General features: G+C 41.5%; 1 protein-coding gene across 2 annotated transcripts; it reads right to left on the bottom strand.

The window, feature by feature from the left end:
• Positions 1–344: 344 nt before the first annotated feature.
• Positions 345–13,728, bottom strand: tp53inp1 (tumor protein p53 inducible nuclear protein 1). 2 transcript variants are annotated; one of them, XM_014200916.3, is made up of 4 exons: positions 13,506–13,728; positions 10,870–11,186; positions 4,304–4,766; positions 345–3,222 (listed from the first exon to the last, which is right to left on the bottom strand). In XM_014200916.3, exons 2-4 carry the CDS (start codon positions 10,994–10,996, stop codon positions 2,961–2,963), a joined length of 852 nt encoding a protein of 283 aa, XP_014056391.3. In that variant the 5' UTR covers positions 10,997–11,186; positions 13,506–13,728; the 3' UTR covers positions 345–2,960. The 2 variants fall into 2 exon arrangements, with proteins under 2 accessions (XP_014056391.3, XP_014056392.3); XM_014200917.3 differs by having other exon boundaries at positions 13,615–13,684.
• Between the last annotated feature and the right edge of the window lie 1,467 nt (positions 13,729–15,195).

The following is a 15,195-nucleotide window of genomic DNA, read 5'->3' as shown; positions in this document are numbered from 1 at the left end:
AGTTTAGTTATTGAAGATCTTCCTGCCAACTACTTTTCTCTGTTGTGATTGGTCAAACATTTGTGATAACTTGTTCAATTGTTTGATGAAGTCCATCTTTAAAAAAAAAAATTAGGCTTTAATATTGCTGTGCAAAGCTGTTATGTGCTCTTTATTCAGAACTCATGAGAATGTCATACTGAAAGTAACATCATAGCCGTCTCAGCTCAGTGCTATAAAGGGCTTGTTTTGGAAATATAGTCTAGGCTGGCTGGCGGGTCTTTCTTGCAAAAGAGATTTCATCATAGTTGAATAAACCTGGTAGAATAAAGGTTAAATTGATGAAATGGACAGAAACAGAAGAGTATGTGTATGAAAACATTTATTGTAGACTGTGGCTTACATCATGACAACAGATCATGTATTACAGTTTTAGAACAGACTACCACATTCTCATTTGCAAATTTTGCTGAGCATAAAAACAGAGTGAATTGATCTCTCACACATCCAAAATACAAATAATGCGATCAGTTAAGTAGATAAATAACAGTTAACGCTCAAATTCCTACACTTTTTTGGCAAAGTGCTGTATTATTCCAGTAAACTAAATCAAAGCAAAAGTCTAACATGTCGTAAAAAAAAAAATGCCACCAAATATTCTTCACACAGGAGAAAACAGGTTTGCTACATTTGTGTATAAAAGCTGTACATGGGCTGGGTTGTTCACAAAGAGAAGCTACCTCCTGTGTGCATAGTTGATTTGCTTTTGTATGTGTTGTCCCTTTGGACAACATTTCAAGTTCTTCATTAATGCATTGTCATTATACTGTTTAACCTGGAAGGCACGTGATCCACAACAAATTCAAGGCATAAAACAAAATACAAATCCCTGTTATTATCATCAAGAGCTCATACAGACAGCTGAGGACAAAACAAAATGGCTCCTTCCAGCTTCACGCATCAAAAATGAGGACTTAGCCATCTCCTCCATTCCCTTCGTCCTGTTGCCCGTGTCACAACAATGCAGTACAAAAATTGATGCGTCAAATGATGCAAGTTTTGCAATCTGAAACATCTGAAAATAAAAAAGATACACAAATACAATGACTAGGCTTAAATCACTTCACTATAATCAGTTTACAACTATATAGACAAAACCAAACAAAACCACCTTAGTGCTTCTTAATGCTACCATGCTAAATACATCTGAGTATGTATGTACTTATTGGGGGAAATACACAGTACAAAGAAACAGATGATATTAGGTCATAATATAAGGTCATAATAATATTAGGTCATGTAAATTATTGAGTTTGCCCTGGATACTTGACTTTTAGAGGTTCTGTGAAACTTAAAATAGGCTACTTAGGTGTTTGAATTGTGTCTCTCTGTGCTTTCTTACCACAAGAGCGCACAGATTCATGTTGTCACAAACTTGACCATTTCAGAACAAAGTCTCCAATTTGCAAACATTGTTAAAGTAAAGAAGAATAAACTGTAAAAGCAAAAACAATAGTAATATAAACTATTGCAAGGTTAGAGTTTGCCGCTACTTTGTTGGTTGACATTTTAACATAATATTACTAAGTTATGTAACTAAGCAAATAAAGAACAGGGTAAATATGTAATTCAAAACAATGGAAAGTACACAGAAAGAATATATAAACAAAAATGAAAAAGACTTATAGTTTCACTCCATCTTGGGGTTATAACAGTCGATTGAGAGAGTAGGAGTTCATTTTCACAGTCCTTGGACAAGCAAACGTTCAAATAAAATTTTCTCGAGATGCACACGATTCTTTTAAAAGGTCAATCATTGATCACAAACATTACCACAAGGCAAATCACACTAGCACAAATTTGGAAGGTCTCCAGTATGTACAAAGACGATTAACATCCGTCAAGTAATCTGCATTTTAGTAAAGTGTAAAGGTGATTGGCTATGACCCTGAGAAGTGGACTGCAGGTTTAGAACAAACAATGAGAGATAAGATACAAAAACACACTTTTTTCTGTTTTCTAGCGCTATACAACCATGCAACAAATCACACCCTAACATAGTCAAATCGCTGCTTACAAACATACCTATGTAGATAAACGCTCATACTAATTTCATACTGATATGTAATATACGTTTTTTTTTTCTTTTAAAAAATATTTTGGACGTTTTTTTTAAATACATTTTACATTTATTTTTCATCTTAAATTCTACTTTTATAACAAGGCGTTTAGTGATATTTAACCCAGTATTTGACCAACATTTTCTCAAACAATATTGTGAAAGTACTGAATTACTAAGTTCAAGGCAGGTTCACCCTTAGTCAAGAGAGGGGGGTGATGATTTTGAAAAGTAAGTTGTGGCCATCAGAATGACAAATTATATTAGTTTGCCATGAAGTGATAGAGGAAGCAATTTCATTGGAGGGACATGAGAAACAACTTTGTTAAACTGTCCTAATTACAAGTGAAAGACATGCTCCTTTTCTAAATGCCTACTCCTACTCTAAAGACATCACAGTCATTCTATTAAGACACAAACCCTCTTCTGATAGCACACAACCACTCTATGACAGCATACAACAACTCAATGACATCACTTATGTCACTATGACAGCATACAAGCAACTCCATGATATCAATCAATGACATCACACAACCATTCTATGGCAGCATACAGCCACACTATGACATCACAGAACCATTGCAGAGTGGGTGAAAGCGGAGAGTGTTGCCACAGGTGTAATATCTGATTGAACCAGTCTCTCCCAGTTACCATGTGGTGGTGGGGACCTGCAGCGGAGTAAAGTGACCTATGGCATTGATTCTAAAGGAGTCCTCATCACGTCTCTTCATTCCAGAGTGGAGGATCGGTGGATGGAGGGAAGATGGAGAGCATGTTGCAGGATGAACTCTTTTCGTGGATCCAGGTTGAGACAGATGGATGAATTGATGGATGGAGGCTAAGGGATAGGGCCAGGACCTCAGTAATTGAGGTGCCTCTGGCCAGGCTGGTGTAGATAGGTGGTGGTGGTCTTGGCCTGCTTGGCCCCTCCAGTACGCAGCAGGTTGAGGCGACGTAGGGCGTTGCGGGAGAGGAGCTGGTGCTGGGCGGCCCCACGTACCCTTTGGGCCCGGCGTCCGTGCTGCTGGGCCTGGTCTAGGAGGCCTGAGGCCCGGGCTGAGACGGCTGCCGCATAGCAGCCAGCATGGAGCCCGGCTCTGCGCTGCACTACCGTCTCTGGCCTATAGGGGGAGACAGGAAGGGGGCTGGACTGGTTAATACATTTTTTTTATTTTTAAATTTCCGCCTAAAATGTCATACCTAAATCTAACTACCTGTCAGGACCTGAAGCAAGGATATGCATATTCTTGATACCATTTTAAAAGGAAACACTTTGAAGTTTGTGTAAATGTGAAATTAATGTAGGAGAATATTTTTTACATTCACATTTTTTCATTTAACCTTCATTTAACTAGGCAAGTCAGTTAAGAACAAATTCTTATTTACAATGACGGCCTACCGGGTAACAGTGGGTTAACTGCCTTGTTCAGGGGCAGAACGACAGATTTTTACCTTGTCAGCTCGTGGATTTGATCCAGCAACCTTTCAGTTACTGGCCCAACGCTCAAACCACTAGGCTACCTGCCGCCCCAAAAATATTATATTATATAACACATTAGATCTAACATCTAACAAATTTAACTCATTAGACATGTTTGTTTTTTTCTCCATCATTGAAATGCAAGAATAAGGCCATCATATAATATTGCAGTTTCAGCGCAATTTAGCTTTTGGCCACTAGATGGCAGCAGTGTGTGATTGATCCAGTGGAGCATTGCAATACTGGACAATATTTTGCATCAAGTCTGCCCAAATGTGCCAAATTGGTTAATTGATACATTTTGAAGTACATAACTATAGAGAACATAAATTTTTTTGGTTTACACACTCCCAGGAATGTCATACATGATGGATCATTAGCTTACACACATCTTGGACCCTCAGGATGACAAATCAGAGCAAGATTACTGAATGTAAGTACATTATTTACCTTCAGAGGTGAAAGTATCAAACCAGTTGCCGTGAAAAGTTTGTTGTTGTGCACTCCTCAAACAATAGCATGGTACGTTTTCTGCTCATATAAGACATGTCTATGTCCTGGGAAATGTTCTTGTTACTTACAACGTCATGCTAATCACATTAGTGCACGTTAGCTCAACCATCCTGGAATAGGGACACCGATCCCGTAGAGGTTAAGCATAAATTCACTAAATGTAGGTGATGAAACACTACTGCCAGAATTTTTGCAGCAACAAGTCCTACCTGTGGCAGGGGATGTCAAGCGAACGTCGTCCAGGCTCCTTGACCACTGCGGCAGGTGCGTCAACAAGGGGGAGGCAGAGATTGAGGTTGAGGGAGAGTCGTGGGGGACAGTGGGTGGTGTACACAGACATGCTGGGGTGTTCTATCAGCAGGTTCTCCAGGGGGCTGGTCTCTAGTACCATAGGCTTGCCCCTCCTCCCCCCGCTGAAGCAGGGTGGAGGAGTGACGAACCAGCTCTCCTCTAGAGAACAGGCCTCCAGGCACTGGAAACCCCCCTCTTCCTCCTCCTCTTCCTCGGGACCCCCATCCTCGGTGTCGGCGGTGGAGTCCAGGGAGGAGCAGGAGGCATAGCGGATGGGGGAGCTGGCGATGGGAGAGGGGACGACCACAAGGTCCTCCTCCTCCTCCGAAGTCAGATCCACCTCAGACAGGCCATCACCACAGGGGCTAGAGCAGGCCTCGGCTGGGGAGAAAGGCAGGGATTGTTAGGATACATCAGCACAATTAACATTTAAATAAGAAATGGAACGTTTCTGTTTGCCAAAGCATGTAGGCTATATGTGTGACAATGTGTTTTACAACCATTGCGTTTTATAATTGGCGATTTAAAAAAATTCCCTGTAGCAAAATGTAAAAATACAATATGGTCTTGAGCTCAACCTGGGTGGGATAACAACTCATATGCAATACCCTAACATGACTTTAGGGGGCAATGTGGCACAGAGAAAATGGCTTTAGCGATCAAAACAAAAACCATCTTTTCCCCTGATGCATAGGTGTCAAAGCCCTACAGGCACAGAGCAGTGTTCTGTCTGTCAGAATAACATGCCTGACCCAAGATACTATAGTGTGTGTGTGCGCAAGAGCTGTCACTCATAGGATCAAGCAGCTTCAGCAACTCCCTCTACCAAACTGCTGCCAAATGCTTTCCAGACTTTCCCAACTCTAGAATGCACCAAAACACATTTTTCCACTAGCTAACTATCTCAAAAGGATAGGAGAGAAACTAAGTTTCAATAGAATAAAGCTAATCAAGTTAAATGAGGTGGTTTGGCTGGAGCGAGAAGTTGCATTCACTGCATCCCTGGGCTATATAGCATGTCTTGCTTTGAGACTCGGTGGTGTTACTGTCAATAGTGCACTAATAAGTCAGAATAATACACTGCCATATGGGAAGTATGATGGAAAAAGCAACTTGATACCAGATGGGAATCAAAGCCAGCAGATTGCTGTTTGGTTTCCCATTATACTAAAAATAGCCTGCACGGACGTCTGGCCAAAGTTTAAAGCTGACTGTCTTTTTTTGGACAGAATCTCTGATAAACAGCTGAGTGTGTATATTAACAGCGTTCTTCTCTGTGCATAACAGTGTTCTCTGTGCATAACAGCGTTCTCTGTGCATAACAGCGTTCTCTGTGCATAACAGTGTTCTCTGTGTGTGTACTGGATGTGTTCCCTTGTGTGTATGATCATGAAAGTTTTCCTCTCTTTCCTTTTCAGACGATGTGTGTATAGATGTGTTGTGTTCCTCAGAGTGTGTTCATTTCTGAGTGTGTTATGGTGTATATGTGTGATATAAATACACCCACTCCCAAGGACACCAGTTCCCATCCTCATCTTTCTCTGTCACGCATGTCAGCAGCAGTGCAGCCACCTTGTTTACTCAAAAAAATAAAAATAGTAAATCTCATCTGTGCCGACACACACCCTTAGCTTAGCCGCTAAGCAACGCAGCAGAACCCTAAAACGGCTTACATTCCTCATCACTGTCTCTGTAAGGCTAATTAGGACCTGTAATCCTCTCACCATCCACCTTGTGTGTGTGTGTGTGTGTGTGTGTGTACACGCAGGAAGGGGAAGGAAAGCAGTCTACACTATTGATATAATAGATTAGCAGTTTAGAAGAAGTAGGAGACTAGTGCAACTTGAGGTGTTGAAGTTTGCCAGGAATACAGCGGGTACAAACTAAGTAGTACACACTTTAAGTGTGTGGAACCAATCCCTACTGTAAAATAGGTCATGGCACTGCAGTCTGTGCAAGAAAGAATGATTCAACGCTTTCAGAGACAAAACATCTGACCTCAAGTGTCTGCTTACTGCATTCACTCTAACAGTTCTGCATTCACTCTAACATGGTAAGGCTACAGAGTGCTGGACTGGAAGGTAATATATAAACCACCTGTTTGTAAAGCATTATGAATGCTTTTATAGGCATTGACACATTTACATGGAACACCTGTAATGAATGATGTGTCACACGGTTTATGAACACATTGTCAGCCTTAATGCATTTTCCAAAGGTTGTCGTAAGAGGCCATGAGCTACATATGTAAGACAAGTCGTATAACGAATTATGGCGTGATAGACGACACTATGAATGCATTAATCCCAGATGGTTTGGGTCATAGACAGTGACTGGGGGCAATTCTGGAGCGGAATTCTGCTGGGCTGTCTGCCGACACGTCTCACTCCTCCAGAAGGGCAACTCTACCGGGCCTCTTATCTTCCTCCCCTTAGCCCCCCATGCTTTTGTTTGACCCGATTACAGACATATTGCCCATATACAGCCCCATATCCCTCCACCACCCTCCCCTCCCCCATACAGAAGTGGGCCAGCAGGATTCAGTCTCTCACACATTGAATATTCACACACATGTGGAATATGAGATGTGTCAGGGACAGACGGGCTGGATGCACTCCCTTCCCCCCAAAGAACAAGTATGTGCCAGGTGTGTGTGTTATTGAGCAGCATTTATATACTGTATATGTATAGAACCATGCATGTATGGGCTCACGTGTATTTGTTTTTGTGTGTATGGATATTGGGAACCTTGCCAGGGCTTAGAGTAGCATCCTTGTGTCTGCATTTGTGAATACAGGCGAACTTAGGTTGCATCGGTTTATGGAGACTACAAGGCACCTAAGGATTGCATAGCCAAGCAGTTTGATAAGGTCAGTTCATAGATGCTTATGAGATGTAATATCTGATAATATGCTCACATGGAAAAACAAACGCTGCAGTGGCATATAATCATACTACACCGGCTCCGACGCTTGTTGGACGTGGCAGGGCTTGCAAACTATTACAAACTACAAAGGGAAGCACAGCCGAGAGCTGCCCAGTGACACGAGCTAAATAACTTCTATGCTCGCTTTGAGGCAAGTAACACTGAAACATGCATGAGAGCATCAGCTGTTCCCGATGACTGTTTGATCACACACTCTGTAGCCGATGTGAGTAAGACCTTTAACCTGTTGAGGACAGACGTTCCGCTAACGGAAACCCTGTTCCGCCTGCGGAACCCCTAGCCAACAGCCAATGGCATCGCACGGTGCGAAATACAAAACCAACTAAATTACCACAATTCAATTCTCAAACAATCAACTATTTTACACCATTTTAAAGACAAGACTCTCGTTAATCTAACCACATTGTCCGATTTCAAAAAGGCTTTACAGCGAAAGCAAAACATTAGATTATGTTAGGAGAGTACAGACACAAATAATCACACAGCCATTTTCCAAGCAAGCATATATGTCACAAAAACCCAAACCACAGCTAAATGCAGCACTAACCTTTGATGATCTTCATCAGATGACACTCCTAGGACATTATGTTATACAATACATGCATGTTTTGTTCAATCAAGTTCATATTTATATCAAAAACCAGCTTTTTACATTAGCATGTGATGTTCAGAACTAGCATATCCACCGAAAACTTCAGGTGAATTTACTAAATTACTCATAATAAACGTTCACAAAATACATAATTATTTTAAGAATTATAGATACAGAACTCCTTTATGCAATCGCGGTGTCAGATTTTAAAATAGCTTTTCTGCGAAAGCACATTTTGCAATATTCTGAGTACATAGCTCGGCCATCACGGCTAGCTATTTTGACACCCACCAAGTTTGGGGCTCACTAAACTCAGAATTACTATTAGAAAAATTGGATTACCTTTGCCAGAACGCACTCCCAGGACTTCTACTTCAACAACAAATGTTGTTTTGGTTCCAAATAATCCATAGTTATATTCAAATAGCTCCATAGTTATATTCAAATAGCTCCACTTACAAACTCTCCTGCTGTTCTTCGCCCAGAGACAGCAGACACCCCATTCCACTTTCTGGCGGCTTTAGAGAGCCAATGGAAGCCTTAGAAAATGTCACGTTACAGCACAGATGCTGTATTTTTGATAGAGATGCAACAGAAGGACAACAAATTGTCAGACAGGGCACTTCCTGTATGGAATCTTCAGGTTTTGGCCTGCCATATGAGTTCTGTTATACTCACAGACACCATTCAAACAGTTTTAGAAACTTTGGAGTGTTTTCTATCCAAATCTACTAATTATATGCATATTCAGTATTGCAGTATTTTCACGGCCGGATAAAAAAACGTACCCGATTTAATCTGGTTACTACTCCTGCCCAGAAACTAGAATATGCATATCATTTTTTGTCACGAAATGCGCCGGCGCGTCACCCTTCGGATAATGACTTGAACGCACTAACAAAACGGAGCTATTTGGATATAACTATGGATTATTTCGAACCAAAACAACATTTGTTGTTTAAGTAGAAGTCCTGGGAGTGCATTCTGATAAAGAACAGCAAAGGTAATCCAATTTTTCTTATAGTAAATCTGAGTTTGGTGAGTGCCAAACTTGGTGGGTGTCAAATTAGCTAGCCGTGATGGCCGGGCTATCTACTCAGAATATTGCAAAATGTGCTTTCACCGAAAAGCTATTTTAAAATCTGACACCGCAATTGCATAAAGGAGTTCTGTATCTATAATTCTTCAAATAATTGTAATGTTTTTTGTGAACGTTTATCGTGAGTAATTTAGTAAATTCACCCGAAGTTTGCGGTGGGTATGCTAGTCCTGAACAACACATGCTAATGTAAAAAGCTGTTTTTTGATATAAATATGAACTTGATTGAACAAAACATGCATGTATTGTATAACATAATGTCCTAGGAGTGTCATCTGATGAAGATCATCAAAGGTTAGTGCTGCATTTAGCTGTGGTTTTGGTTTTTGTGACATATATGCTTGCTTTGAAAATGGCTGTGTGATTATTTTTGGGAGGGTACTCTCCTGACATAATCTAATGTTTTGCTTTCGTTGTAAAGCCTTTTTGAAATCGGACAATGTGGTTAGATAAAGGAGAGTCTTGTCTTTAAAATGGTGTAAAATAGTCATATGTTTGAGAAATTTCAGTTTTTGCATTTTTTTAGGTATTTGTAATTCGCGCCACTCTATACCATTGGATATTGGCGAGGCGTTCCGCTAGCGGAACGTCTGTCCCTAATTAAGTTTGCTGATGACACAACAGCGGTAGGCCTGATCACCGACAATGATGAGACAGCCTATAGGGAGGAGGTCAGAGATCTGACTGTGTGGTGCAAGGACAACAACCTCTCCCTCAACGTGATCAAGACAAAGGAGATGATTGTGGACTACAGGAAAAGGAGGACCGAGCACGCCCCCATTCTCATCGACGGGGCTGTAGTGGAGCAGGTTGAGAGCTTCAAGTTCCTTGACGTCCACATCACCAACAAACATGGTCCAAGCACACCAAGATAGTCGTGAAGAGGGCACGACAAAATCTATTCCCCCTTCAGGAGACTGAAAAAATTGGGCATGGATCCACAGATCCTCGAAATGTTTTAAAGCTGCACCATCGAGACCATCCTGACGGTTTGCATCACTGCCTGGTATGGCAACTGCTCAGCCTCTGACCGCAAGGCACTACAGTGGGCAGTGCGTACGGCCCAGTACATCACCGGTGCCAAGCTTCCTGCCATCCAAGACCTCCATACCAGGCGGTGTCAGAGGAAGGCCCTAAAAATTGTCAAAGACTCCAGCCACCCTAGTCAGAGTGTTCTCTCTGCTACTGCACGGCAAGCGGTACCGGAGCTCCAGGTCCAGGAGGCTTCTAAACAGCTTCTACCCCCAAGCCATAAGAGTCCTGAACAGCTAATCAAATGGCTACCCAGACTTTTTGCATTGCTGCCCCCCCCCCCCCTCTACGCTGCTGCTACTCTCTGTTATTATCTATGCATAGTCACTTTAATAACTCTACCTACATGTACATATTACCTCGACCAGTGCCCCCGCACATTGACTCTGTACCGGTACCCCCTGTATATAGCCACACTATTGTTATTTACCGCTCCTCTTTAATTATTTGTTATTCTTATCTCTTGCTTTTTCTAAAGGTATTTTCTTAAAACAGCATTGTTGGTTAAGGGCTTGTAAGTAAGGATTACACTGTAAGGTACCTATTGTATTCGGCGCATGTGACAAATACTATTTGATTTGATCAGTTTACTTTTAAAAGTTAGTGAAGTTCCCACCATGTGACTGTATGGAAATGATGCTCACTGTTGAACCCATCTGAACCGTTTTGTACATGGATTTCAGGAGGTTATGGTGTGCGAGGGTTTGTTTGTGTTTAGAGTGTATTTGCATTTTTGTTTGTGTATTTTAGTGTTTATGTCTGTGTATGTTTCGTCTGTGTGTGTCTGTGTACGTGTGTATGTTCTGAAACTCACCCAGATAGTCCACCAGGATCCACTCTTCATCCTCCTCCTTCTGGCCAAAGCCCTGTTCTCCTGGGCCTCCTCCGCTCACCTTCTCCACATCGTCCCCAAACAGGACACTGGTGAGCCTCTGGAACATACTGGGACTCCTCGGGGGAGCACGGAGGGACCAAGGGGGGGCTGAGCGGTGCGAGGACGGGGAACAGGCGTTTTGGTCATCAGCTGCAGGTGCTAAAGTGCTTCAATAAGGTACGGATGTCTATCATCTGAGGGGAGCTGTGTAAAGTCTGGTCATAGCTCACCTCAACGTGTGCAAAATTACAAAGGACCTGAGAGACAAAAGGGGAGGGGGAGAAAGGGAGAGAATAAGTCGTTGTGATCTTGAGTGACACGTTTGAGACCATATACATGAGCTTATAAAGACCTGTGTGAAAAGGGAGGGGAGAGATGCATACAAATATCATTTGGCTTTTGGGCAATTGGCAGGAGGAAAACATGGGTCAGACTGAACTGGAAGGACATCTGTGTTTATTTCTGGCTTACTAGTTTTAGAGGACAGTCCAATATAAAACACTCTCTGCCAATAAATAGGTTTTCTATAACTCTAATACTCAATAATAAAACATAAAAGGGTAGCCAGATCACTCACAACTGTCACAAACTTCAAAGAGGCACCGTATGTGGTCATAAATGTTTACAGGTGTGGGTATTATTTGCCTATCTACCAGACATCCCTCATAAAGGCAATTATGGAAATAGACCCATCATCAACTAGCTGCCAACTGACATAGACATACTGGCCAAATATGTGTGGGCCTAATAGGTCTGTAACCTAGCAGCTTGTTCACTGATAGGGTGGTCCTTTATAGAACACACACTATAGTGCTGAATCTTCACCTAGGGATCAACTCTCTGTGACCATACAGCCCAGTATTGGTGGTATAGGCCTGACCTTTCTTTGCAATTAAACCTCCAGTCCCACTGACTAGAGTGTAAAAAGCCAGACAGCACTTGTCTGCTGATAAAGTAAACTACTGCCCCCACACTGACACACCAGGGATACAGCGCAGCAGTGACACTGTTTTCAGGTTATACATTATGACCCCTGACCTGAAGCAAGATCAGTGATACACAACAACCATTATTCTGCCAGACAATATTGAATTCCTGCTGTGAAGCCACATTTGTCAGTGCAATTGTAAACTATGAGTTCTATGCATGTACACATTTATGGTAAACAAATACAGAGCAGTGCAGCCAATAATTCGAGATCTGTGGGTTTGTAAGATCTGAAAAGCTGAGAGAACTACAGTAGCTTCTTTATGATAATGTTCAAAAAGGACAAGATAGCTGTTTGGTAGACCTGACACAAAAACTGAAACCTGGTCTGCCAGGTAGGCTACAGGCAAACACACGTTATGTCAGAATTACAGGTTTGTCATATATTATTTAACATCAGACATTTTCGTCAGAAGATGTGTAGGCTGCAAGCGAATGCAAACACGTCGTTCTTTGATTTAATGTCCTCTTATTTGTTAGATTCAACGACAAAGAAAATGAGCAGCTGTGCTATGAGGTTGAGGGATTGAGGGCTTTTCTATGGGACTTTATCTACAGTATGTCCAATACGCAACCGGGTTATAATCTCCTGCACCTGTTCGTCCTCAACAAAATACCGCTTGCAAGCTTTGTTTTCTTCCCAGAACGGTGGCTCGATTCTGATAGCAAACACTGAGGGGGGTTGAAGAAGCGTCGTGATACTAGGCCCATTAAAAAGGCAGAATAGTATTATTTACCGAATGAAACGGTAGGTTATGTGAGAGCTCACAGGATAATTTTTTCTTGTCGTATGTATTTGAATGGTTGATTGGTGGTTGGAGGCCTGTCGTCGACACCTTGGAAGAGAGAACGTTAGGAGCCGTAACGATTACGTCATATGGATAGATATTCTCCATGAGTGTTCCACCCAGAGCAAAATGCCTGATATTGGCTCTAATAAAACAAATAAATCACTGAAAATATGAATAAAATGTTCAGTTAGTGTCTGTTCAACGTGCTTCCACATCTACACTGCCTGCTCTCTGGGGTTTTAGGCTCGGTTTCTGTATAAGCACTTTGTACAACTGCTGATGTACAAATACATTTTATTGATTGAGTTACATGAAAAACGGCACATTTTAGGTTCAATAAGAACTTCAAATCGTGGTAGGCTGTCTGCTTGCAAGATGATTTGTTGACTAGCATACAAGCGGAGGGTGTATAGGGTAACCCTACACCTCTTAGGCGGGTCGCAGCTCCTACAATGTTCAACTGCCAGCAAAGTTTAACTTAAAAAGTACAATTCTGTTTTGTGCATATAAATAACTCCTCCTTCAATAGATAGGTAGACATCTAGACCTTGCCATTTTAATAACTTTTCATTAGACTGTGGTCTGACTCTTATTTGGCAAAAATGGGCCGAGAATCTTATTTTTGCTACACAAAACACTGTTGGTGCATAAAAACAGTGGAAATTAGGCTATGTATTTGTGCTAAACCGTACTTGTGGAAATAAAGTAATGTCAACAATGGCCTATAATTGAATTGAAAAAGAGAACTGTGTGTTCTTTCAACAACAGACAACAAAGAGACCCCCCAAAAAAACTCACCTGCGAACAGCAAAGGACGGATATTTAGTGATAAAATCCTTAAGACTTTGAGGTAGATTGTATCTTTTCGAGAATATAAAAAAAGTTCTTCGCAGAAGAAATTTAGTACCTGGACCTTTGTTTTCGGAACAACACAGTTCGTTACTTTTCCGAGCCTTTCCGAGGTCCCACTGTTCCCTTTGTTATTGTTGAGGGGAACTAACAGCTGATCGGAGTGACGTGTAGTCGGGCAGCCTATGGGAGGGCCCTGTATCAAATCTGTAAGCCAATCATACGCCGCCGTTGACTCTGACAGACTGTCACCAACGCACGTGACCCACCCCAGAGAAAGAAAAGACTTGGCTAAGCCCAGCCCACACGTTTTTGGGAGTGCTTTTCAAAAAGTATGTCTTCAAACTTGTCAAAATATTTAACTAGGCACCCTTACTTCCTGTGTTGTGTAAAATAGCGGCCATGTGTTTCCTTTTTGAATTTTTTTTTTTTTACAATTTCCCGGCTTAATTAATCAAGCTTTATGGACAGCAGGCTATAAATTAATATTGTAACATGCTTTATACCATGTTAATACAATGCTTATAACCCTATGTTATATAACTGTCTATAAAGGGTCAATGAAGTCATCCTGTAACATTTCCTTCGCTCAATAAACATCTCCCCGTAGTCCAGTGACAGTCAAATGACATTATCAAAAGTACCAAAACACAAAATTTCATCCTGAGGTGACTAAATTGCTTCTTTACATGCATAAGAATAAAAGCTAATTTAGGAGCTTGGGACCATGTTACAAAGCAATGACCACTCTGCACCCTCCCTAAAAGGATACATTCAATAATGAAAAATATAGATTTTAACCTTACACCAAGTTTGTTGTTGTTGCAATCACTAAAATTAGATGGACGGATGTCTCCTCTGTTGGGACAGAATGGGCCACAAACAAAAAGGATCCAGACAAAGGAAGAGGGGATAAAAATATGGCAGTGCACTCAATACATAGTATGTAGGTCACCAGTGAGGGGTACAACAAAGCACCCCCTTCCCTCAAGCGGTGCAAATTGGGAAAAGGGACCTGACCCAAGACATGGCACACCAACCCCCATACATAAACCAGATTAAGGACAGTTTGTACAAAGGACCTCCTGGGGCTGGTTGCACCAGTTGGTCGTACATGGGTCGTAACTCTACGGCCAACGTAAAATGTTCTGGATTGCTGGCCCAGTATTCCATTAGGGTGAAAGTAAGACTGAAATTCACAGTGGGCATATAGATAGGAAATAAAGACACAAGTGTCTAATAAGTAAGCCAAACACAACTAATATAAAATAAATACCAATAGAAAATCGTTATTGAGGCTAGAAAACACACCTCAATTTGGCTAACATTTCCCGAGCCTTGTAGACTATTCAAATGGACATTCCGTGAAACCCCCCAAAAATGACAGATTTATCAAGACGAGTCCCCACGCTTGTATCAAAGCAGCACAATAACTCTGAAATTATTGCTGACCACACACACACACGCCATTTAAAAACAGTTGGATGACTGGGAGTTTCTGTAACAATATGATAAATGCCTTCAATGGCATTAGCCTACTTTACTTCAATATTCCCGTCATTGTGATATTCATTCCCAGAGTAATTATTGATTAATCCATCCAGTTGTGCTTAAGAAAATGTGCATGCATAGTGATGAG

This window comes from Salmo salar, chromosome 05 (assembly GCF_965601325.2).
Source record: "Salmo salar chromosome 05, fSalSal1, whole genome shotgun sequence".
NCBI classification, from domain to species: Eukaryota; Metazoa; Chordata; class Actinopteri; order Salmoniformes; family Salmonidae; genus Salmo; species Salmo salar.
Note: the sequence above shows the minus strand (reverse complement) of the source record. Positions and strands in the feature narration are given on the sequence as shown.

Coding starts and splice junctions, on each gene's coding strand:
- tp53inp1 (XM_014200916.3), bottom strand. CDS start 10,996: ATGTTCCAGAGGCTCACCAGTGTCCTGTTTGGGGACGATGTGGAGAAG. Junction 4,767..10,869: donor GATCCTGGTGGACTATCTGG/GTGAGTTTCAGA, acceptor CTTTCTCCCCAG/CCGAGGCCTGCTCTAGCCCC. Junction 3,223..4,303: donor CTTGACATCCCCTGCCACAG/GTAGGACTTGTT, acceptor CTCCCCCTATAG/GCCAGAGACGGTAGTGCAGC.